Here is a 24,213-nt window from a genome sequence, read left to right as displayed (position 1 = left end):
ACCACCCACCACTACAACCCAGTCAGGGGCCATAGTTCAAACACCACCCTCTGCTACAAAGGCAGCGTGGCTCAACCCTCCAACCCCTCCGTCAACTCAGATGGAACGACGATCGGGCACCACACTGCGCAGCTGGGATTCGAACCCGCCCGCAGACGGCATCGAGAGGTCTGCGGCGAGTGAGCCCTCCGAGTGTGACGAGGGAGCGATGGGGGAAAAGCGGCGCGTGAGTTTGACTCCCGGAGGCTCTGGAGAAACGTGACGGAGAGGGGAACGCGGAATGAATGACAAAGAGGTCCGCTGTCTGGTGCAGCTGTAGATAGCGTGTGCTTAGCCCCCCCGGCAAGCTGCTTCTCCTTTCTTCGCGTGCGGATGACGAACTCACTGTATTGTCTTCTCTTGGAAAGCTCACCATGTCACTGCGATTAAAAAAACAACAACAAAAAAACAATAACGAACATAAATAAACAGATTGCAGTGGACCGTTTTGGCTTCGCGGGCCGAGCGTATGTCAGTTAACCCCTGCCCTCCATTACCTGCGGTTACAGTGTTAATGCCGGTTTGCGTCGCCTGCGTTAATCTCCGGGGTGTGCTCAGCTGGCCTGCACAAATGAATCTGGCGGTACGGTCCATGACTGGCTGGACCCGAGCGTGTTACGTGAGTATGACCCTAATGCACGGTCGTAAGAGACTTGTATAAGGGGGATTGTCACTTCCGTCCATCTGCACATCTCCGAGTAACTGCCTGCTCTAAACGCGGACTCAAACTGACAGTTTTACTGCTGACTTCGAGGTCCTGAAGTGCACCAGGTACAGCAGGTAGGGCGAGGGCGCTAACAGTGCCAGGGTTCCGTTCCCAGGATACACTCATACTGTCATACTGATGTATGTAAGTTGCTGTGGATAAGAGAGCTTGCCAAATGCTGTAAATATAATAAACAATTTAAACTTCGTGGGCTCCCTGGCCTGGAGTTTGAGAAGCCTTCTGCTGCTCTGTTGGCGTGTAAAACCCTCGTTTCAGATCTCCACGTTTATCTCAGCTCCATAACGCGGTGTGCTCGGCCGACCCAGCAAACATGAACCCTCAAAAAAACAAAAAAAACTAAACCCAACCCTGCTTTCACCATGAACCTGAACAGGGTAAGACTCCCTTCAAGTGCTGGCAGTTGCCTTTAGAATGCTTAAAACAGAACTGACAAACCGTGTAATGCAGCGAAGGAGAGGCTGTGCACCGCTCACACATCCAAACCGGAGTGCAAATTCCAAAATCTTTATATTCTACCCGAAAGCAATATGTCAGCACGGTTAGTGGCCCGAATACAATACGCCACTCATCGAACGGTGCGTTAAAGTACGCACGTGACGTGCTTCTTTCGGGGAAATTCTGAAGTGTGCAATTGCCACTCAGTCCATAAGTTATCCCAAAATCCTGCTGGAGCCGAAGGGCCGTTCGAGACCGATGGAAGCGATTTAAAAATAGCAGAAGGCAGACAGCAGGCGCATTACAAGTGTGACCAGCTCCAGCGCCGAGCAGGGCGTTTGTGTACAACGCCGAACAGGAATGGCTCTTCTGCGAACTACAAACCCATTACGTCTGTCATGTTGACACGCTGAGGCGAATTAAAATTCATGTTGGCGAGACAGCTTTCACTAGCTACCTGTCATTGGACTGGCTAGCCACTACATTTAATTAAGTCGTCTCAACTTGTCAACAGTGGTACTGAGAGGAAAAAGGCGTGTGACATCTTAAGTATAAAAACAGATCAGAGGGGAGAGGAAGCATGGTGATGGTGGTGTACCTGGCAGTGTGTTAGTGTGCAGCTCAAATACATATTAGCTGTTCAATAACCTTTTGAATCAAATCCATTGCACACTACTATAAAACGGTATCGTAACGCACTTTGTTTAGCACACGGTGTGTTCAGTGCACACTGCGTTCAGTACACAGTGTGTTTGTACACTGTGTTTAGCACACACTGTATTCAGTACACATCAAGCCATTCGAGGCGCTGAGAGTGTTTGCAGGAGGCCACTGTCTTGGTCTATTGTTTGTGGCAAAGCACTGGGATAGGCTGTAATGGGCCTTAACCCCACCGTCTCCACTAGTATAGGCTGTAATGGGCCTTAGCCCCGCCTTCTCCACTGGGATAGGCTGTAATGGGCCTTAGCCCCGCCTTCTCCACTGGGATAGGCTGTAATGGGCCTTAACCCCACCGTCTCCACTGGGATAGGCTGTAATGGGCCTTAGCCCCGCCTTCTCCACTGGGATAGGCTGTAATGGGCCTTAACCCCACCGTCTCCACTGGGATAGGCTGTAATGGGCCTTAGCCCCGCCTTCTCCACTGGGATAGGCTGTAATGGGCCTTAGCCCCGCCTTCTCCACTGGGACAGGCTGTAATGGGCCTTAACCCCACCGTCTCCACTGGGATAGGCTGTAATTGGCCTTAGCCCTGCTTTCTCCACTGGGATAGACTGTAATTGGCCTTAGCCCCACCTTCTCCACTGGGATAGGCTGTAATTGGCCTTAGCCCCGCTTTCTCCACTGGGATAGGCTGTAATTGGCCTTAGCCCCGCTTTCTCCACTGGGATAGGCTGTAATGGGCCTTAGCCCCGCCTTTTCCACTGGGATAGGCTGTAATGGACCTTAGCCCCACCGTCTCCACTGGGATATGGTGTAATAGGCCTTAGCCCCGCCTCCTCCACTGGGATAGGCTGTAATGGGCCTTAGCCCCGCCTCCTCCACTGGGATAGGCTGTAATGGGCCTTAGCCCCGCCTTCTCCACTGGACAACATTAGCATAATGTCACCGTCTTGGCTCATGCATACATATTTACGAGTCTCAGAAACAATACTTGCATGTACACGCACACAGATTATTCGCGTCGGGTCCAAGACCAATAGCATGAAACAGATCAAGGCTGTGTTCACGTCCTTACTGTCACACACACGGTTGGTGGGATTTCTGGGTTTTTGGTTTCGCCGATCATTGGTCAGACACGGCAGCCAAGATGTCAGGTGCCATGGGAGTACATGCCCCAGCCTTCGGTGGGGACAGCCTTCAGCGAGGACATCCTTTGGTGAGCCTCCGGTGGGGACAGCCCTCAGCGGGGAGAGTGCTCCCTGAATGGTGACTCCTCACTGTGTGTCCCCGTTTATCATGCTTAGCAAACCACAACCTCCCCTCTTAGGAACAAACACACGGCATCAATTTTTCAATTACTTTGATATTTTTTGGCATTTGTCATGCACCAGCTGGGGTTCTGTGAGCAATTACCAAAGGCACTGTAGCGTCAGGGACTTGTGGTGGGACAGCCCGCCATCTAACCTGTAGTGCACGAATTGCTGGCAAGAACACCCTCTATATAGCATACCTACATCAGAGAGGCTTCCAGTGTGTGTGTGTGCATGTTCTGGAGAAGCTGGGAGCCTTCTGAGATGTTTCTGATGTATCTCAGAGCCTAAGACAGAGCCACACAAGGGGCAGATTTACCCAGATTTACCCTTTAATCATGCCATTTTCACACACACACACACACACACACACACACACACACCTCTTCTCCCTCTATCTTCCTTCCCCTCCACCAGATTCCCCCATTTGGAATCAATTTGCAAAACTAAAAGCAAAGTCATTTAATGTCAGACTTGTTCAAAAGGCTTTTGAAAGGTTAATTAGCTGAAAAATCGCTGCGGCCTGCACTAAAACGAAGACTCAGACGGCCTGTCTCTTCTTTCTCAATCTCCTGCCTTTTCCCTGCTGCCCTGTCACAGAGATTATAGTTCTGTGTGCTCCCACCAAATGACCATGTTTGTGCAATGAATTGTTGTATCATAGCCCATTAAGTGTGAGAGATCGCTACGAGTTGTTCTCCGTGATTAGAAGCCTAAAAAAGAAGGGCCACAGGGACTTCTACACGTGCCCGATAAAGTTGGGACGTCCGTAAAATATTCATTACGTTTTATTATGCATAACGATCAATCAGGGTGCAGTAGATCTACTTGTGACATTTTGTATTTTTGTCCAAACCAGCTTCCCGCAGCCTCCGATGGTGACAGCTCCCAGGGCATCCTGGGATTATGCGACTGGATTCAGGTCACATGGCAGTTACAATCAGCTGGGCTTGAACCCAGGGTGAAAGCTGAGTTCTCTGACAAGTGTGCTCCCCCTCCACTGCTGGGTAAAGTGAGGTCAGTCTACAGGTATACCAGAAAAACCCAAGCCTGTTAGTCACTTTAGATCAGTGAAGTCTGACCCAGGAAGTCCCAGGAAGGAGAATGAAGCGCGGCGAAGCAGCCTTCTGCCAATGTGCTGCAGTCGGCTGGAAGAAACTCCCAGATGCTGAGGTCCGCACAGGCGGTAACCATTTTCGAAAACCAACTGAAAACACTGTTCTCGCCTGCCTTTCAGAGCACTTTAGCTACGGCACTTTTTTACGGGCCTTCATTTTATGCACTTGATAGCTTATTATTCATATTTATTTTTATTTTTATATTTCTTTATAAATATAAAGACAATATAAAATATAACCACGAACACACATCCTGGTACCGGGGCAGGATGCAGGGCCCAGCCAGGGACAGCTGTGTGACAAGCCAGTGGAGGGCCTCCACAAAGTGGGGAGAAGGAGTTGCAACCGGAGCTACCATCGGGGGTGAGACAGGCTGGACCGGGAATGAGACCAGAGGGATGAGGACAGGAACCGGGACAGGAACAGGCACACTGACAGGGACAATCTCTGTGACCAGAACTAGGATAGGAGGCCAAGCAGGTGGGTCCGAGAAGTGGTGCCGGTCACGCTCCCTGCTGCAGGGCTCAACGAGAGGTTGACGATCTGGGATTCAGGTGTGGCGCAGCGCTAGGGATTGCTGGACCACCAGGACAGGGATAAGGCCGGATCTTACCCCTCCGTAACCTGCCGGATGTCGTCGTTGAAGTCCATCCAATACAGCGTCACCTTCATGAGAACGTTCGGCGCAGCTTCTTCGTCCACGATATTCCGTGACGAGGCAACGCAGGACACCAGCGCGAGTCGAAATATGCAGAAACAAAAGACGTTTAACGAAAACGAAAGTCAACGCGACACACAAAAACAAACGTAGCAAAAATACGGACACATAGAAGGGGGTCACAGTGTTGCTACAATAGTTACAAAAGTCTCATAAGATGCACAACGTGGTCACAATAACAGACAAGGAATGGGAGTAACGGTTATACACGCACTGGCATTAATACACACACTGACTGGGAAACGTTTAAAGTCCCATCACGTGGGAGAGGGTGTTGAGGAGGGGAGCGTGCCAGCAACTCACCTCTGTGTCTGCAAAGCACTATACAAACAGCCACAGACCAGAGCCCGCTCGCTGCTCTACCGTCTGCCAGCTCGCGAGCTTGTCGATGCTCTCCTTTTCTTGTCCGCGTGAACGGCGCTGCACGCGGATTACCGCCGGCTAATTGAAATCATTACTCCAAGCCTGCAAACATGACACACATCAAAACGTGTTGAGTCATTAAGTCAAACATAGAAGGAAGAAACAGAAACTCAGATTTAATTAAGTAGCGCGTTTCCATTTGAGTCAGTACAGTGGATCCTGTCACGCAGAGTAAACCGGAGCACTTTGAATTCCCATAAACTAGACATCCATTATGTTACAATGCATTACATTAAGCGAAATTATTTCCACCTGATGCACCAGACAATGGCAAAAACCTCACAGCGCTTAACGCTGTACCTCTCTGAGTGATGGCACAGATGTTGGATTAATTAATGATTTCATTTGTAATTCGCGGCGAGACTTCGCCTACTAAACCTTCCAATCTGGTGAAATCGAGTTTATATGTATATAGAGGAGCGAAATGAGTTAGAACCGAAGTGCTAACAGCGCAAGGTGTCGTTTCCGGGGACGTGCGACCACACTAATGTTGTGCCCTCTCCCTCTGCAGTGCACTGCAACGGCCCGCTGGTCTCCAGCTTGCCTCCTTCATCTTTCCAGAGCTCCTCTTCCTCCTCAGACAGCCAGTCGCTGCATCACGCCAAACTCAACCGGAGGGACGGTGAGTCAGCCGGTTTCACGCACAGATTAACGCGCACGCACGCACGCACGTGTGCGCCTCTGCCGTTGGAACCTCTTCAATAATTCATGTTCCTCCCCCTGGGTGAATTTTGCCTGCTCACTGAAACAATAGATTATGAGGTTCCGAGCGCCAATTTGCGTCAAACGTGATGCAAATACATTAAGACAGCAATATAGATCCGACATCTTGAATGCCAGTTTTAACAATTTCCATGAGCCAAACCCGAAAGGCGAAATGGGGTGTTCTCTTGCCAGAACTACAAGTGAGCAACCATGCTTTGGATTCTTCAAGTAGCAAATTGCCTTCCTCCCCTCAGATGGACTGGCCCGGGCCCGCCGGTGAAGTGACCTCGGCTGTATGGCCGGCATCACACCCGCTTGGTAATCTGACACCCCGCGCTAGGGAAAGCGGGTGGGCTGCAGGCGCGCGTGTGTGTCGTAGACCCGTGCGAGTTCACGGCGCTCGCTCTCCGTTAGTAAACTCGCTCGTGTGTTCTCCCGTTCAGAGGTTTATGCGCATAAAGTGTGCTAGCGACGTTACCGGCACGGCTGTCTTTCCAACCCACTGCACGCTGGCATGGACAGATAGCGCCAGAGTGTGGCTTTATGAAGAGTTTAGTTGGAACAGACAGGTTTAAAAAGAAAAGGGGAAAAAACATAGCTGGGAGTCTTGTCTCTAAGTGTCTGGCTGGAGGCTGAAAGGTTTCTTTTTAAGTCTAATTAAAAGTTGATGTTTTGCTAATGAAGGATTATATAATTCCTATTAAGATGTTTTCAACATTTTCAAACTGAACTGTGACATGATTCTCAGAGTTGACCTCATTATGTTTAATTAAAACGAACATGTTTTATATCTGCATGGGGTTGAGCACTATATCCTGGTTTGTTGTTTTGTTTCCACATCTCTATGTGTGTGTGTGTGTGTGTGTGTGTGTGTGTGTGTGTGTGTGTGTGTTAGGAGGTGGAGGTTGGATGCCCGAGCGCAAGGATCAACTGCCCTGGTTACAGGTGGACCTGCGGGAGAGGGTAGAGGTCACCGCCGTGGCAACGCAGGGACGTTTCGGGAGCTCTGACTGGGTGTCCAGCTACACGCTACTGTACAGCGACACAGGAAGTGCCTGGAAACAGTATAGGCAGGAAGATCACATAGGGGTGGGTCACTTCCTTCACCGCCCTCATTATGGTGATGCAGTGACATTGTACACTTCAGGCCAGACTGCTTCATATTAGGGATATACATAGTACATAGTAATGTAGTAATGGGTGTAGTAATACATAGTGGTGTAGTAATGGGTGTAGTAATACATAGTAATGTAGTAATGGATGTAGTAATGGGTGTAGTAATACATAGTAATGTAGTAATGGGTGTAGTAATGGGTGTAGTAATACATAGTGGTGTAGTAATGGGTGTAGTAATACATAGTGGTGTAGTGATGGGTGTAGTAATACATAGTAATGTAGTAATGGGCGTAGTAATGGGTTTAGTAATACATAGTAATGTAGTAATGGGTGTAGTAATACATAGTGGTGTAGTAATGGGTGTAGTAATACATAGTGGTGTAGTAATGGGTGTAGTAATACATAGTAATGTAGTAATGGATGTAGTAATGGGTGTAGTAATACATAGTAATGTAGTAATGGGTGTAGTAATACATAGTGGTGTAGTAATGGGTGTAGTAATACATAGTGGTGTAGTGATGGGTGTAGTAATACATAGTAATGTAGTAATGGGCGTAGTAATGGGTTTAGTAATACATAGTAATGTAGTAATGGGTGTAGTAATACATAGTGGTGTAGTAATGGGTGTAGTAATGCATAGTGGTGTAGTAATGGGTGTAGTAATACATAGTAATGTAGTAATGGATGTAGTAATGGGTGTAGTAATACATAGTAATGTAGTAATAGGTGTAGTAATGGGTGTAGTAATACATAGTGGTGTAGTAATGGGTGTAGTAATACATAGTGGTGTAGTGATGGGTGTAGTAATACATAGTAATGTAGTAATGGGTGTAGTAATGGGTTTAGTAATACATAGTAATGTAGTAATGGGTGTAATAATACATAGTGGTGTAGTAATGGGTGTAGTAATACATAGTAATGTAGTAATGGGTGTAGTGATAGGTGTAGTAATACATAGTAATGTAGTAATGGATGTAGTAATGGGTGTAGTAATACATAGTAATGTAGTAATGGGTGTAGTAATACATAGTAATGTAGTAATGGGTGTAGTAATGGGTGTAGTAATGGATGTAGTAATGGGTGTAGTAGTGGGTGTAGTAATACATAAAAGTTCAATGCAATTTTCATTTCTGAAGTCAAGATTTGTTTTGATTTTCTACATTTTATGTGTTAAAAATAAATTTTTGATTCATATACTATGCAACACTGGTTTATCTCAAAATAGTTTTACTTCAAAACAAAAGATCACAAAGGTGCATGTCTTTGTGCAAAAACCTACCGTATAAAACAGTGCAAGTCAGCTATAAACAATACAAGAAAACTAAGCTCTCATAAAAAAATCAAACAAAACACATATCAAACCTGATTTATCTGAAGGCCTTGGAACAAACAGAGAGGAGCGTAAACGGTGCCGTTTTAAATTCCCGACCAATTGTTTTGTTTTGATCAAATTTTTTGATCGACCCTTTACTGCATATGCTTGTCTAGGATATCATAAGTATACCTGTTGCATCTGTGTAAGATTTGAGATTTCACAGAGGGCCTAAGGGCTGTAGCATTGGTGTTACGCTTGTATTTCAGCGCAGAAACCAATAACGTTGAGGTATTTCTGAACTGAGGCAGGTATCGAGAAGCGGTGTGGACCCTAAACAAAGATTGGCATTGGACAGAGACGAGTTAGTTCGACTTCATTTGGCTTCATTTAATTTCTAACTATGTACAATGTGCAGTGTCTTTATAACGACTGTGCGGTGCTAGCGCTTGAACGTACCGCAGTGAAACGGAATGTGAAGGTCAGGTAAGGAGCTGAATTCCATTTATCTGGTTGTATTGATGTTCGGTCACCTCAGACTCTGCGTGCTTTTTGTGCACGTGTCCGTGGGACATTGTACGGTCTCCCCACACATAAAAGCTTGTTTGGCTGTACACCGATTCAACCCAGCTAGAATTACTTTTCCATCTTCCCCCACTCCACCACCAGCTTCGGTGGCTCTATTTTGACAACGTCGGAATCGATCTAGAGGGCCCCCGTGCCACTGGAGCCAGAGGTTACATCGCCCCCGTGTCGGGGGGCAAACAAACGGACTTCACTCTACTCTCTCCGGATCGATGGGAGCCATTTCAGGGCACGATCACCGCTTTGCTCTTTCCCAGCATGCCTGACACTGGGAGAGACAGCCGGGGCTGCTGTCAGCTCCGCAAACTCTCATCGCGCCTTAACCTGCAGAGAGCAGCTGAAGATGAGAGAGCAGTGGGGATGGGGGGATGGAGGAGCAGAGAGAGAGAGAGAGAGAGAGAGAGAGAGAGAATGGAGAGAGAAGAAAACAGAAAGAGAGGAAAACCGAGAAAAACAGAGAAAGAGAGAGCGGAAAACAGACTGAGAGGAAAATGGAGAGAGAGAGAGAGAGACAAACTGGCTAAAAAAGATCACGTGCCAACTCTTTGTACCATCTTACCTTGCTGAAGTAAAAGTGTCTACACCCTTCATCTCCATCTTCACTGGCAACAGAGTCACGCTAATTGTGTCAGTGGCATGTCTTTTACAGAGATCCCTTTGCAGACACAAAGCTGTTAATTGGACGGCGATGAAAAAGGCGGCAAAATGGGATTTCTTTTTTTTTTTTTATGGCATAATGGGCGTAACGGGGCGCCCTCGGGTCTTTCAAAGTCTGCTTATGCTGTTGAGCTTGAAGTGTGCCCCCCAGCTAGGCTAATGTTGTCAGACTTCCTCAGCATACCACTAACCTCCATCAGTAGCCTCGTTAGCGCTGGGCTAATCTGAAAGGACGCGGCTAATCTGAGCCGGCGTTGCTCAGAGCCGGCCCGCGAGCTGAAGGTAATTGTTAGCACGAGGGTCTGAATGGCGTTTAGTAGATGCATTTAGACGTAGCTGTCCAGTACTCTGCCGATAACGTGCTTTTGTCAGTCATACTGAGATACTCACTAGACTGCGAAGAATGCTAAAACAGGAGCGGCGTTTTACTTCTTTTACTTTGAGGGCTGTTTTCTTGCTTCTTTTTTTTTTTTTCCTTCGCGAGCTTCAAAGTGGAAGGCGATGTACCTTGGAACTGTCTGTGCGTGTGGGAGTCTGAGACCAAGCCACATTAACCTGGCAAAATGAGATGAAAATAACGCGCTCACGACGGACGGCCTACCCGCAGATTGCTTAGCGCGGCTGCCCAGATGAAATCAATCATCCTGGTTTGTTTCTCTTTTCATTCTGCTTTCCCGGTCTATAGGTCTTCCCAGGAAACACCAATGCAGAAGGGGTGACCCATCACAAGCTGCCGCACTCCGTCAGAACGCGCTACCTACGTTTCCTGCCCCGGGGTTGGAGTTCGAAGGGCTGGATCGGGCTGAGGGTAGAGGCTTATGGCTGCTCCTACAGTGAGTCTGCACGCCGCCTCTGGCCTTAATACCATCTGATGCTCACTTAATCCAGACTAAACATAGATCTACTCCATCTGCTCACCTTGGGTAGCTGCCCTATTTGTTGAACCCATACATAAATTAAGTTCATTTTAGAACTGTTTTCATGCATCTGTAGTCTGTTGAGGTCCACCTTTCTTTTAAACACTAAATGCTACATGATCCTCACACAGAACAATGCACTGTATGTACTGAGAAAGGAGCTCAGTTTTATTCAAATTGCCTGGTGAGTCAAACTGAAGATTACAATTTCCAAACATGCAATCATTAATGTGAGATGTGTGAGAAGTGACATGACAACGCAGCCCAGTTTGGGTTCAAATGGTATTTCTGACATTACGAGGATGGCGTAGTGTGACATTTACCCAGAAAACAAAGAAAATCAATTGATTGCCGACGACCCATGCTGCCCTCTACAAACTGAAATATTTATAAAGGTTTCCTCGCTAGTCAATGCTCTGGGTAGCAGGTGCCCTTTCACACACACCCTAGGCCACCTTCATCTACCTAAATCCTAGCCATGACTGAGCCCAGAACTGACCTCAGATCAGTAAGAAAGGACACTCTGCCCTGGGTTCTCCTCTGTTGTTCACCCCATTTTCTTGCCATTCCCTCTTAAGCAGGTCTTATCCATTTGCGCACGGTGCCAAGCTTTACTAGGTCTGTCTGCTGTGAACTGGAGTGATGGGTATTGGTTTATGCTAGCTGACCTGATAGCTGTTTTCCTTTACGTCTAGCCGTTGGGTATAAAATTGGAGCCTTGGAAAAATAGCATTATGGAAGTCTGGCAGCAGGTGCAAGATGAACAGCTCTGAGTGTGTAAAGCGCTTCGAGGTGCGCGGCTCAGGGATGTCCCATTGTGCCAGGGATGTCCCATTGGGCCTTGAATTGTGGAATATCCAAAGGACATCGAGCCATAACACTGATGTTGAAAACAGATAAGCTAACGGTTTGGTTTTGCTCTGCTTGGTGTGACATCCATATGAGACTTGACAAACATGAACCAGGGATTCCTGTTGTAGTCCTACAGTCCTGTTCATACTGTAGTCTTGTATTCATGTTACTGCTGCAGTCCTGTAGTCCTGTTCTCCTGTAGACCTCTTCCTGAAGTAGTCCTGTTCCAGGAACAGTCCTATAGACATGTCCGTGCTATAGTTGCATAGCTCATGCAGTTCGTGGAGTCTCTTTTTTTCACGCTGGAGTCCTGAAAGTCTTGTTTTTGCTGGAGTCCTAAAGTGTTCTTTCCGCTTGTAGTCCTGTAGCGTGATTTCCTCAGCTCAGCAGCATGCCGCACATGTCTGGAGTAATCCGCCACACACGAGGCGCCCAGCCATGACCTGCCAAAACAGATCCCAATCGTACAGATCAACTGACAGTTCTTATATACTCCACCGAGTGTTCCGAATGACACTAGCACATAAAACGAGCGAGAGAGAAGACCACCCTCGGGAGAATGCGTGAGCGAGCGCACGTCGACGCAAACGAGACGTGACAGCTAGGAGACCATGTGGAGATTCAGCAAAAAGAAACTGCAGTTGCAAATGGGCTAAAGAGCATAAACATTGCACTCTGGAGGACTGTGGAAACTACAGCTGCTCTGATGAGTCTCAGTTCCTGTTGTGTCAGGATGCTGGGGGAAGTAGTTTGTGGTATGAAAAATAAAAACCCCAAAAACAAGTGAGGCCATGTATTTGTTTTCTGTTGGTGTGATGGTGTAAACACATAACGTGTGTTTCACACTGCGTGGTGTACACACTCCTGGGCGGCGGAAGGAGTTTCACGACTAGAAATGGCAGAGCGGCATTTAAATGTGATATCCTGATATCCTGATTTCCTTGATGGTAGCAGTGTATTTATCTGGAAGTGGAGCTTTTTTTCCCAGCAGTGCTGCGCACCCTTGTGGAAGAACAAGAAGACCTAGGAGCGCCTACGTCACCTCGGAACGCTTCCAGCACCTTGCTCGCACGTGCGTGTGTGCGTATATATGTGTGTGTGTGTGTGTGTGTGTGTGTGTGTGTGTGTGTGTGTACGTGTGCATAATCAGTACTCTCCTGTACCTCTGCCGTGCACGGAGCTTAATGCTAATTAATGCTTGTCTCCTACATTGGGCAAGCCGCGCTCTACCCGTGTCATACCGACGCGGATCCTGACACTCGGGGAGCAAGTGACTCTGTCGGGGGCAGCTCGGTTTACCGCGGTGATCAAACACGATAAGCCAGTGCCGACCGCACGCTATCGGGCCATCGGCGCTCGATAACGCAGAAGAGCCGCGAACCTATCAGCGCTCGCCCTAACGGAGACGCTGGGCACGTGCGTGCGGGGGAAAGAACCCGGAGTGAGCAGGAGGCGAATGAATGGCCTTTAATTGCGCTCATTATTACCTCTTTATCGGTGCATTTATTATGCAGAATGGCTTCACGGCTTCATGTTCATGCGTGTGTGGGGAGGGGATTTTTACTACTGCCAGCCTGAGGTTAGAAATGCTCTTAGAGAAGTGCGGAGGGTCTCTGATGGACAGTGCTGGGGGGGGGGGGGGGGGGGGAGAGAGAGAGAGAGAGAGAGAGAGAGAGAGAGAGAGAGAGAGAGAGAGAGAGAATGTATAAAATAAGAACAAAAGGTAGATACACTGTGCGTGTGACACAAAGTGTGTGTGCTTGGAGTAAAGAATGAGAAATGAGAAACGTTGAGTGTGTGTGTGTGTGTGTGTGTGTGTTTGTGTGTGTGTGTGTGTGTGTGTGTGAGTGTGTGTGTGTGTGTGTGTGTGTGTGTGTGTGTGTGTGTGAGAGAGAGGCAGAGGGAGAGTATGAGAAGGAATATGGGAGGTCACAGTTAAGCAAACAGATCTGCTCAGGTCTTTTCACCAGCTGCTGCACTGACAAGCCTTCTTCATGATGTCCCACCTTGCTACAAAAACCAGCAATCTAAAATCGGCTATCCCTGCAAACTGGGACCTGTTGGGCGTTTTCTCTTTCTTCCTCCCTTTCTCTGTGTGTCTGTGTGTGTGTTTGCTTTTCACCTTGGTGGGTTCAATATGTGACAATAGTGTAACGCCCTATTTATGTCACTAATACCATTTATCAGAGCAGGTTGACTGAGTTCTATTTTCAGTTTTCGGTGCATCTTCAACCTCAGCGCTGTGTGAGTGTGTGTGTGTGTGTGTTTGTGTGTGTGTGTGTGTGTGTGTGAATGAGTTTGTGGTACTTAAAATGGCTACCATTTGAATAAATGAGAGACTCTTCTGACGGGGTGATTGAATTTGGTTGGCAGGTCTGGAGTGAAGGGCGCAGTAAGTGACTTAAGTGACATCCGGTCCTCTTCCTCTGTTGCCCTGGCATCCTGAAAGCCTTCTGACGGGAATTAGGCTCGTGCCGACGAGGCAAAAATACCTCCAGTAAATGCTTATTTCATTGTGCTGTGGGGAGACAGGAAGAGACCGCCAGCAGCTGTGTGTCTGTCTGCGTCTCCGAGGAAACTTCTCCTCCCCGTTGCTTTGTTCCCGCCGTCCTATTGCAGTTCTGTTGTCCTTTTCTGGCTATAACTGTTCCTTGTCCTGTTCCTACCATAGTCCTGCAGTCCTGTGGTCTCATAGGTCAGTTCCTGCTGTACAGGAAGCGTGTTTCTGCTGTATTTCTTCAGTCCTGTTGCTACCGTAGTCTTGTTGCAGTCCTGTTACCTTGTTTGTGCAGTGCTCTATCACTCTTTTAGGGCCGATGTTGTGGTCCACATGGAATCGGTCCTGGGCTTAGATGGGTATTTCTGCACCATAAGTACTGGGTCAGCTCATTATCTAATGGCTTCACAGACAGCTGCCTCTTAACATTTGAGCTGACACGCACACACATGCACACACACACACACACACACACACACACACACACACACACACACACACACACGACCCTCTCTAGCTTTTCACATGCACCATACACTCCACAGACTCACACAAATGTACTGTTTAGTGCCTTGGCCATTTCATAAGCTCTTAACAACAGCACAGACACACACACACACGCACACACACTTGCACACACACAATGCTGACAACTCCCACACATTCTACAAAGTCTTACAAGGCCCACACACTATACACGCACCTCCCTATAAACAGTGCACACACTCTTGACCCCAAAGCCCAGCACACATACAGAATCCATTTTTTGTACCTCTGACTCTTTTCTCACACACACACACACACACACACACACACACACACACACACACACACACACACACACACACACACACACACACACATACGTCGCCCGTTCCTTTAGATCTAGTCTGAGCAGTGAGCTGCACGGTCTTCTTGGGTCTGCACACTGCGAGGTCTCCTAGGGTCTGTCTCACGCTCTCTCACCCAGATGTCGTAGCTCTCTTGCCTGACAGGCAAAGGGAAGCATGGGGCATGTAAAAGATGACCCCTGCACCCCAGATCATGATTCTTAAGTCTTGTATTTTTCTGCGGGAAAAATACAGTGGAAACTTTTCTCTGAATTTTTCGGGAGTTGGTTAAGGGAATTTTAATCCCACATGTATATATTTGCTGGATGATATACATGGGCCCTTTTATTCATCCGTCTAGTAGCATGTTGGACGTCCTTTGGCCTTCAGAACTGCAGCAGTTTGTAGATTGTGCTAGGTGCTGAAATCATTACTCAGGAATTTTGGCCCATACGGATTATCCCCCATTCTGCAAGTTAGATGAAAGTACTGATATTCTCTGAATAGGCCGTTCTGCTTATTCCCAGAGATGCTCCGTACGATTAAGATCCTTCTGTCATGTTCCTGGAACCAATCCATGACTGTATGACCCTTGTGGCGTGGTGCATTGTCCTGCTGTAAGTGTCCGTCTGCTATCGAGTAAACAGCTGCCGTGAAGGGAGGAACTTGGTGGGCCATGAAGCTCAGGTAAGCCTGCTGCCCCAACGTCCATCCGCAGGTATCAGAGGACCCAGGGTGTGCCAACACAACACTCCCCACACCTCCACCAGCCTGAGCCCTGACAGGAAGCTTTCATCCATTCATGCCGGTTGTGCCCAATTCCGACCCTCCCGTCAGGATCGGTGCAACAAATATCTGGATTCATCTGACCCGGAGATGTTTTTCCACTGCTAAGTGATCCAATTTTTGTTCTCTTTTGCCCACTGGAGCCTTTTCCTTCTGTTTTCCTTAGAAAGCATTGAACTGGTCCTCTGTTGTTATGGCCCATCCATGCTAAAGAACCACAGGATGTGCGTTGAGAGACGTTAGCTGGAGCAGCACTGCTGCAGTTTGCTTGCCTGTGCACTGCCTGTTCTTCGGAATAATTCTTGCCATCCTCCTCTGATCCCTTTTTGTCCACGGGTCGCTTACCTCCCTGTCGATGGATGTTTTTCCTTGATCACACCATTCCCGGTACACTCTTGACAACACTGCACGAGAGAAGCCTACGAGCTTGCCGTTTTAAGAAACACCGGCCCCGTCCAGTCCAGCACCGATGACCATGCCCTGTTAGATGACATTCTCATTCCTTGATTGGAGTGTCGCTCCACGGTAGCTCCCCCCCGCCCCCCGTGTCTTTTGCTTTCCCTCGCTCTCTCAGATCAGTAGCTGATTAGGGATTGATTATGGCTCATTGACTCCTTGACTACGGGGCTTGAGTGGCTTATTTCTGTCTGGTATTGAAGCCTCTGATCACTACTGATCAGATATCAGATGATTTTACTGATGTTCCAAATCCAGACTAATGTGCAGGGAGAAACTGATCTGGAAACATCGTCGTTGGGCACCTTATGAATGTTGACCTTCTCTAAATCTGAGAGAATCTCTCTATTACTCTCAAAGCCAACTTACGGACATACACTCTTAAAAACATATTCAACATGACTAAGAACACCAGCCTTCACTTTATACAATATGAAGTGATTCACAGAGTACACTACACTCCCCAAACATTCTAAAATGGGATTCGTGCACACTGACATTTGCTCACTAAACACACCAGACAACTATATACACACCGATCAGCTATGACATTAAAACCAGCTGCCTGATATCATGTAGGTCCCCCCTTGTGCCATGAAAAGAGCTCCAACCTGTTGAGTCAAGGACTCCACAAGGTCCCTGAAGGTTCCCTGTGGTGTCTCACATCAACAGCAGGTCCTTGAAGATGTTAGATGGGGTTCTTGATGTGAGATAGGGTCTTCACGGATTGAACAGGTTTTTCCAGCACAACCCGCAGAGGCTCGACCAGATTGTGATCTGGTGCATTTGGAGGCCAAGTCAACACCTTTTCAACACTTTCTCCTTTTCCTCAAACTATTCATGACTACATTTTACAGTGTGGGATTGTGCATTATACTGCTGAAATGGCCACTGCCATTAGAGAATACCGTTGCCATGGAGAGGTCTAATTGGTTCGCGGTAATGTAAGCTTGCCTTCTTCCCATAGTGCATCCTCTTCCTCAGGTAGCACGTCTGATATAAAAGAAAACATGACTCAGACCACCTTCGGCTCAGGCTGCCTTCTTCCATTGCTCCATGGTCGAGTTCTGATGCTCACGTGCCCACTGTAGGCACTTTCAGTGGCAAACTGTCTGTGGCTCCACAATCCCATACATAGCAAAGCTCTTCTGACACTTCTCTGTCATAGTCAGCATGACTAGGTAGCCAGCAATATGTGCTACAGTAGCTCTTCTGTGGAATCCAGGAACATCTCACAAGACCTGCCATTTTGAAGACAATGTGGCCCTTGTCACGTTCGTACAGATCCTTATGTTTGCCTGTTTTTCCTGCTTCAAACACAACGACTTTGAGAAGAGAATATTTACATGCTGCCTAAAGCATCCCACCCCTTGACAGGTGCCGTTGTTAATGAGATCATTGACATAGTGAGATTATTAACTTCACACGTCAGTGGATTAAATGTTATGACTGATCAGTGTACATGCCATGTAATGTTGCACACCCATCAAACACATCTGGCAACATGTTATAAATCAGTTAACTCGGCCAAACCGTTCCGCCCTCCCCAACATCCTGTCTGTCAGGAGACACATCAGCAGTTAGGTTAACCAAGGAAAACTGTCGAGCACTGTTGGTGGTGTTAAACATTGCCAAGAAATCAAGGAAAACCATCACTATCGATCACTGGAAAATCACTTGCGTACAGACCATATATCAATGGAAACGTTTTCTTTCAAAAACAAAACTACCGAATTCAGCACAACCTGGATAACACTCGGGGCCCAATCACAAGAATCCTCCAACATCCACCAATTTCACAAGACTAATCAAGCCCAAAGTTCAGCTCTCAGAGATTCATCATACACCCATAAACATGCCACATATATGGGCCTGTCCAAGAATGCTCTCTCCTCTATGTGCTAATGCACGCATGCACGCTCATGTGCACATGGACACCCCCACACACGCACAAACAAATGTAACTCAATGATATTTATTGTTAATAGCTATAGTTTGATAGGCTAATGTGGGTATTTTTCCTTTTTATTGCTTTTTGTCTTGTATTATCATTTGGTTATTATGACCGCTAACACAGTGATGATGATGAAGATGATGATCATGTTTATTATTATCATTGTTATTAATAATAATAATAATAATAATTTTATTATGTTGGTCATTTTCCTTTGTTCTTTGATTATTAATGGTTTCTGCATGTGTCACTATTAATACGTCATTGATTCATCAACTATATATTACCACTAACTTAAGTCTTATTGGTCCTAAGACAAGGCTTGTTGTTTAGCCAAAGCAAAAACCTTCTCTAAGCCTTCTGTTCAGGATTCATTATATAGTGCCTGCTCTCGTCACAGGCACCTGCTGCAGCAACCGTTATATTGCAGTTTGCAGAACTTTACATAAGCACAGCTCAGTGTGACAAGGTCCGTCACATGACTGTGAACCAACTGCTAGTCAAGGCTCTCTGGCTGCCTAAAGCCTGTGTGTTCTCCCCAGAGTCAGACGTGGCCGACTTCGACGGTCGGAGTTCGCTGCTGTACCGCTTCAACCAGAAGTCCATGAGCACGGTGAAGGACGTGGTGTCCCTGCAATTCAGGAGCTGGCGTGCCGATGGCGTGCTGGTCCATGGAGAGGGACAGCGTGGTGACTACATCACCCTGGAGCTGCACGGCGGACGCCTGGCGCTGCACCTCAACCTGGGTGAGTCCCCCCGCCAACCCAAGTCCCACCCAAACCTGAATGAATCCCACCTCAACCCAATGGGTCTCCTGCCAATGTGGGTGAGTCCTATGCCAACGAGAGCGAGTTCCACCCCAATCCAACGCATCCCACATCATCCTGAGTAAATCCCATGCCAACCCGCCAAGACCAACACCGACCTGTTTGAAACCCACCCCAACCCAAGTGAGTCCCACCAGCAGCTTTAACACAGCTTGAAATTATTGATCTGCTGCAACTGGCCAAGGAGGCGCTTGGTAAAAGCAGAAACTATCGAGAGCATAAAACCAGCAACACTTAAGTGAAGAACTCAAAACTTTATTCCAACTGGGGCACAAGGTCCTTCAAAATGGTTAAGAGAAAATTAGTCGAGCACAATAAATGCCCAAAACATGAGCTATCTTTAATTTATAATCTGACCAATTGCCTTGTTGCTGGTCTTGTAACATTATCAGCCTCCTAAAAAGAGGCTGAGAAAAGGCATTTGAAAGCTTGTTTAATGAAACAATATGCTGACGGGGATAAATGCCAGTGCATAATGCAGATTTTCCAAACAATTAGTTACAGCTCTTAATGCTTCCTACACATTAACTTCTTTCTTCCTTATTAATTATTAAGGCTATGAGTAGGCTCTTTACAATGTTAAAAGAATGCCATTGTTTTGACGGAGTTCGAACAGAATACAGGTGTCCTGTTACACTATATTCATTAATTCATTCTTTCTTTCACTTGATAAATTACTGAAAATAACCAGTATTCTCCGCAGCAGTGATTTTTGAAATGCCTACTTATGGTGTAAAAAGTGAACATTAAAAAAAAAAAAAAAAAAGTGTAAGTTGATTAAAACTAATACATGCGGAAAAGCATGTATGAAAACTGCTGAACTTATTCTTTGAAACTACACACCTCAACTATTTCTTTTTGCCGTTTACTTGGGTACTTGATGGATGGAGTTTTATTCCCCTTTGCTCTTGAAGGGGATAATCACCAATACAAAAAAATGGCAGCTTAGTCATAATCCCTCAGGGGGTAATTATGGCCTGCAAATGCCAGACTAAAGTGAGTGAATCTTTAATGAGATCAGTTAGAAAAGGACTTTTGAAACACTGCCCCTTGCATGGAGACTTTCCCTCCCGGCAGCCGTATGAGGCACCAAGTGACCAGAACTTCGAGCTTCGATTTGTTAAAACCGCGCTGATCCGCTCCACAAAAGAGCTTTGAGGTTTGTCACGCATTATTGACTTCGGAAATCACCGGTCGGCTCACCTCTTGGGGCGGGTGTCTCTGCACCCACTGACACACTGGTTCACACCTCCCTTGCCCCAGGAGTTCGGCTCCTCTGCTGTCAACCCAGCGGGCGGTTGCACGTAGTCTTTCACGTCTCCCTGTTCTTCCAGCTGTCTCACAGCTCCTGTCTTTGCTGCCTAATGCTCTCTCTCTCTCTCTCTCTCTCTCTCTCTCTCTCTTTCACTCTAACACTTTTCTTCCATGCCTTTCCCTCCAGTCTTCATCTTATTTCAATTTTCTTTGCTCTGTTCCTTCTCTCCTGCCCTCTAGACGATGCTAAAATGCACCCGAGCGGCGGTCACATGTCCGTGTCTCTAGGCAGCCTGCTGGACGACCAGCAATGGCACTCTGTCCAGATCGAGCGCTTCAACAAGCAGGTCAACTTCACCGTGGACAGACTGACACGTCACGTTCACACCGGAGGCACGGGGGACTCGCTGGAGGTCGATTACGAAGTGAGCACGCTCGCATGCCTGGACACAAAAAAAAACCAAGCTTTCTAAGATTCTCTTAAACTAGATTATGGTGTCCATGTGATATGGCTCACTTTTATGATACCTTTAGGTACATGCTCAACTGCAACTTAATGCAATGATATTCCATCATTGCATCACTAAAACATTTTCCAAGAATGGACATTATCAGGAATCATTTATTGGGACTTGGATGTTTTTATGTCCTACTTCCAAATACTTCCATGTGTTCTGAAAGCTTTTTGTTCCACCCAACCTTTGTTGGTTTCACAAAGCTCAGCTTTGGTGGCATCCCTCTGCCTGGAAAGCCAGGAACGTTCCTGCGGAAAAACTTCCACGGATGCCTGGAGAACCTCTACTACAATGGGGTCAACATCATTGACCTGGCCAAGCGCAAGAAACCCCAGATCTACAGCGTGGTATGTACCATATACCATATCACGAACCCTGCAAACAACACGGGAGTTAAAAGCACATTTCTACCACAGTCACTATAAATATGCCTTTTTATCTGTGCTAACAATTAAGGAATTGCTAAGGCTGGCAGGCCATAGAATCGTACAATTCATTACCACTAAAACGCTATGATTACCACAAAGAGAATGATCAGTATCTCGTTATCTGTGGGTCTGCTTGTTTTACTGTGCTGAAGTGTGAAAATTATAGCATAGCATGTGATGTTCCACATTGCTAATGCAGTAAAAGAGCCAGTGTTTTCACTGTTCACTCAGCTCAGTCTTCTCCAGGTCCCCAGTGCTTGTAGGTCTCTTTCTGTGTGCAGCAATCCTGGCAGTACTGCCAATGTGTTTCTTTGGAGGTACATGAGAGACATTGGCCCGGAATCTTTCTGAGCCGCCAGCCACTGACAGCGGCCCATTTCCAGGCGTCTGAGGGTACCGGAAGAAGGGCAGTGACCGCACGGTGTCCCAGAAAGAAAAGAAAAAAGCAGAGACTGCCTGCTGTCCAGTATTTGACCGCACAAAGGTGTCGTTAGCTGTGATCCTCCTGGGATCCATGCCACGTGTGGCATTTTAATGCTGAGCAGCAGTGGTGTGCCCCGTGGCTGCTGAGATCCTTGGTGCACTGCGTCCCATGATGCATGGCGCTGCCTAAGCACTCTGTTTATGAGAAGCATGGTGACTGTGCTGTCCACAAGTGCAAGGCTCCCGGTGCCCTCAGACAGAGCAGAGGTTGTTACGGCCATTTTACCAGCTTCGCCAAATTCGTGTCTGAGGGCCATCTTGAAAAATATGCTGCGTCATTTCACGAGGCATTCTGATCTCGTACACACATCCACCCCCCCTCCCCCAATGCACCGGAGACAGGCTCCAGCGCTCTGTTTGCAGCCTCTACCGGCAGAACCCATCCGATCAGCGCTACTCTTAATCAGACCTGTCAGTAATCAGACTTCCGCAGGCCACCTGTTATGCCGATTGAGCCGGGGGCCTCGGCCAGACGCGGACAGGAGGTGTACCCGCTCTTGCACTATTTCTCTTAATTACAAATCTTTGGGGTTTTTGTCCCCAGTGTGACTAATGAATGGGGCCTGGTTAGTGTGAGGCAGAGGAGCGGTGTCTCCGTCCCGGCGTCCTTGTCCCGGCGTCTTCGTCCCAGCCTGCAATTTTTGTGGCAATCCGTTCAAGAGCTGTAGAGACGAGAAGGCAGCAAGGATGAGAATCAGATAATGGGGGGAATGTTTCACAGCTTGAGATGATAAGGAGCCCTCCTGCTCCAGAGGCATCGGGGAAGCGGAGGGGCTCGTTTGTCTTCAGATATCGCATCAGTGGGGTTGTGATGGGTGACTTGCAGCATCATGTTCTTTGAAATAGGTAAGCACAACAACAGGAAGAAGAATGAGGCGATCCTGATCCCTTGATGGGCGTCTTCATAGCCGGTTACTTGTCTGAGTTTTTTGGTACTTTTTTTTGTGCATTTTCCCCTAAGGAAATAAGTATGTTTAATAGTTCTTTACTAAATAAAATATTTAATACTTCTTTATTTAGCAAAATTACCCCTTGAGGCCAGTAATATTCATGTGCATCATCATTAACACCGATGTCTGTGCTGAGGCAATAAATGTTTATTCTGTCTTATTTACTTTGGAGCAGTGGTCCCTCGTCTTATTTATAAAATATGCCCGCAGTGACTACCTCTGTTGTTCTAGCAGCTCTGTTGAGCTGGTGATTGTCCTGCGTTAGCTGAATGCATGACCTACCCTGTGGTCCATAGCTAGTAGATCTGTTACTGACTGACCTGTGGTGGCTAGCTAGCAGAGGTGTTACTGACTGACTTGTGGTGGCCAGCTAGTAGAGGTGTTAATGACTGACCTGTGGTAGCTATTTAAGTCAGGTCTTACAGACTGACCTGTGTCGATAGCTAGAAGAGTTGTTACTGACTGACTAGTGGTGGATAGCTAGTAGAGGTGTTACTGACTGACTAGTGGTGGCTAGCTAGCAGAGGTGTTACAGACTGACCTGTGGTGGCTATTTATGTCAGGTCTTACAGACTGACCTGTGGTGGCTATCTAAGTCAGGTCTTACAGACTGACCTGTGGTCAACAGCTAGCAGAGGTGTTACAGACTGACCTGTGGTGGCCATCTAAGTCAGGTTTTACAGACTGACCTGTGGTGGCTATCTAAGTCAGGTCTTACAGACTGACCTGTGGTCGATAGCTAGTGGAGGTGTTACAGACTGACCTGTGGTTGCTGACTAGTTTAGGTGTTAACAGAATGACTTGTGGTGGCTATTTGGGAGAGTTGTTACAGAATAACCTGTGGTAGCTAACTGGTGCAAGTGAAACTGACTGACTTGGGGTGGCTAGTTAGTGGAGGTGTTACTGACCTTTTTAAGGCTAGATGTTGCTGAAGAGACCAGCCTGTAGTGGCTAGCTGAGTGAAACTGGGCTGTGTCCTGTGATGGATACATGACATGAGACTGACCTGTGATGGCTAGCTAAAGTGTTACAAATGTGTTATGGACTGGTATGGCCCGACCTGCTGAGTATGTGATTGACGTTATGTTCTGACAAGTAATGATAGACAGATGAGAAGCTAGATAAATGAAGAAAAGAATGCCGGTGTAGTTTACTGACCTCGAAAAGGACATTCAGATGCTCAGATTACACATATACATAGTGCAAAATGGCAGTGCAGAACACTTTCATGAACTAGAACAGTGTGGCAGAACGAGACGGTTGCTATAAGTCTAAAAAGCCCTGGATATCAGAGCTTGGTGTGGATGGACAGAATGTACAGTGATCAATATTTGTGCGAACCGCAGATCCGCAGTGTCATTGCCAGCTGTGTGGAGGGGTGGGGGGGATGGGGGGGTTGGAGCTGCCATAGCTAGCTGTGTGGAGCTGCTAATGTTTCCATTCTGGCTGTGTTTGGAGCTGCGACGTGTAGCTGGTAGGGGTCAGTCAGGTCCGGCACGTGGCCGATAGCTGACTCGCAGAGGCTTGGGAAGTTGCATCACTGAGTTTTTCACTGCACGCACCAATGCCACTGGACAGGTCTGAGTCTCCACCTATCTCCGTGTTACTCCAGTCACCTCACCTCCGGTGATACCAGTCACCTCACCTCCAGTGACACCT

General features: G+C 47.3%; 1 protein-coding gene across 1 annotated transcript in view; it reads left to right on the top strand.

The window, feature by feature from the left end:
* The window catches only part of cntnap5b (contactin associated protein family member 5b), a 63,577-nt gene that overhangs the window by 9,129 nt on the left and 30,235 nt on the right, over nucleotides 1-24,213 (top strand). Inside the window, exons 2-7 of the mRNA XM_035521142.1 lie at nucleotides 5,942-6,052; nucleotides 7,031-7,224; nucleotides 10,491-10,638; nucleotides 18,640-18,843; nucleotides 20,419-20,603; nucleotides 20,897-21,040. Coding sequence (XP_035377035.1) covers nucleotides 5,942-6,052; nucleotides 7,031-7,224; nucleotides 10,491-10,638; nucleotides 18,640-18,843; nucleotides 20,419-20,603; nucleotides 20,897-21,040 — 986 coding nt within the window. The remainder of the gene's footprint in view (nucleotides 1-5,941; nucleotides 6,053-7,030; nucleotides 7,225-10,490; nucleotides 10,639-18,639; nucleotides 18,844-20,418; nucleotides 20,604-20,896; nucleotides 21,041-24,213) is intronic.

The sequence above is a fragment of the Electrophorus electricus genome, chromosome 21 (assembly GCF_013358815.1).
Source record: "Electrophorus electricus isolate fEleEle1 chromosome 21, fEleEle1.pri, whole genome shotgun sequence".
NCBI lineage: Eukaryota > Metazoa > Chordata > Actinopteri > Gymnotiformes > Gymnotidae > Electrophorus > Electrophorus electricus.
This window is presented reverse-complemented; position numbering and strand designations above follow the sequence as displayed.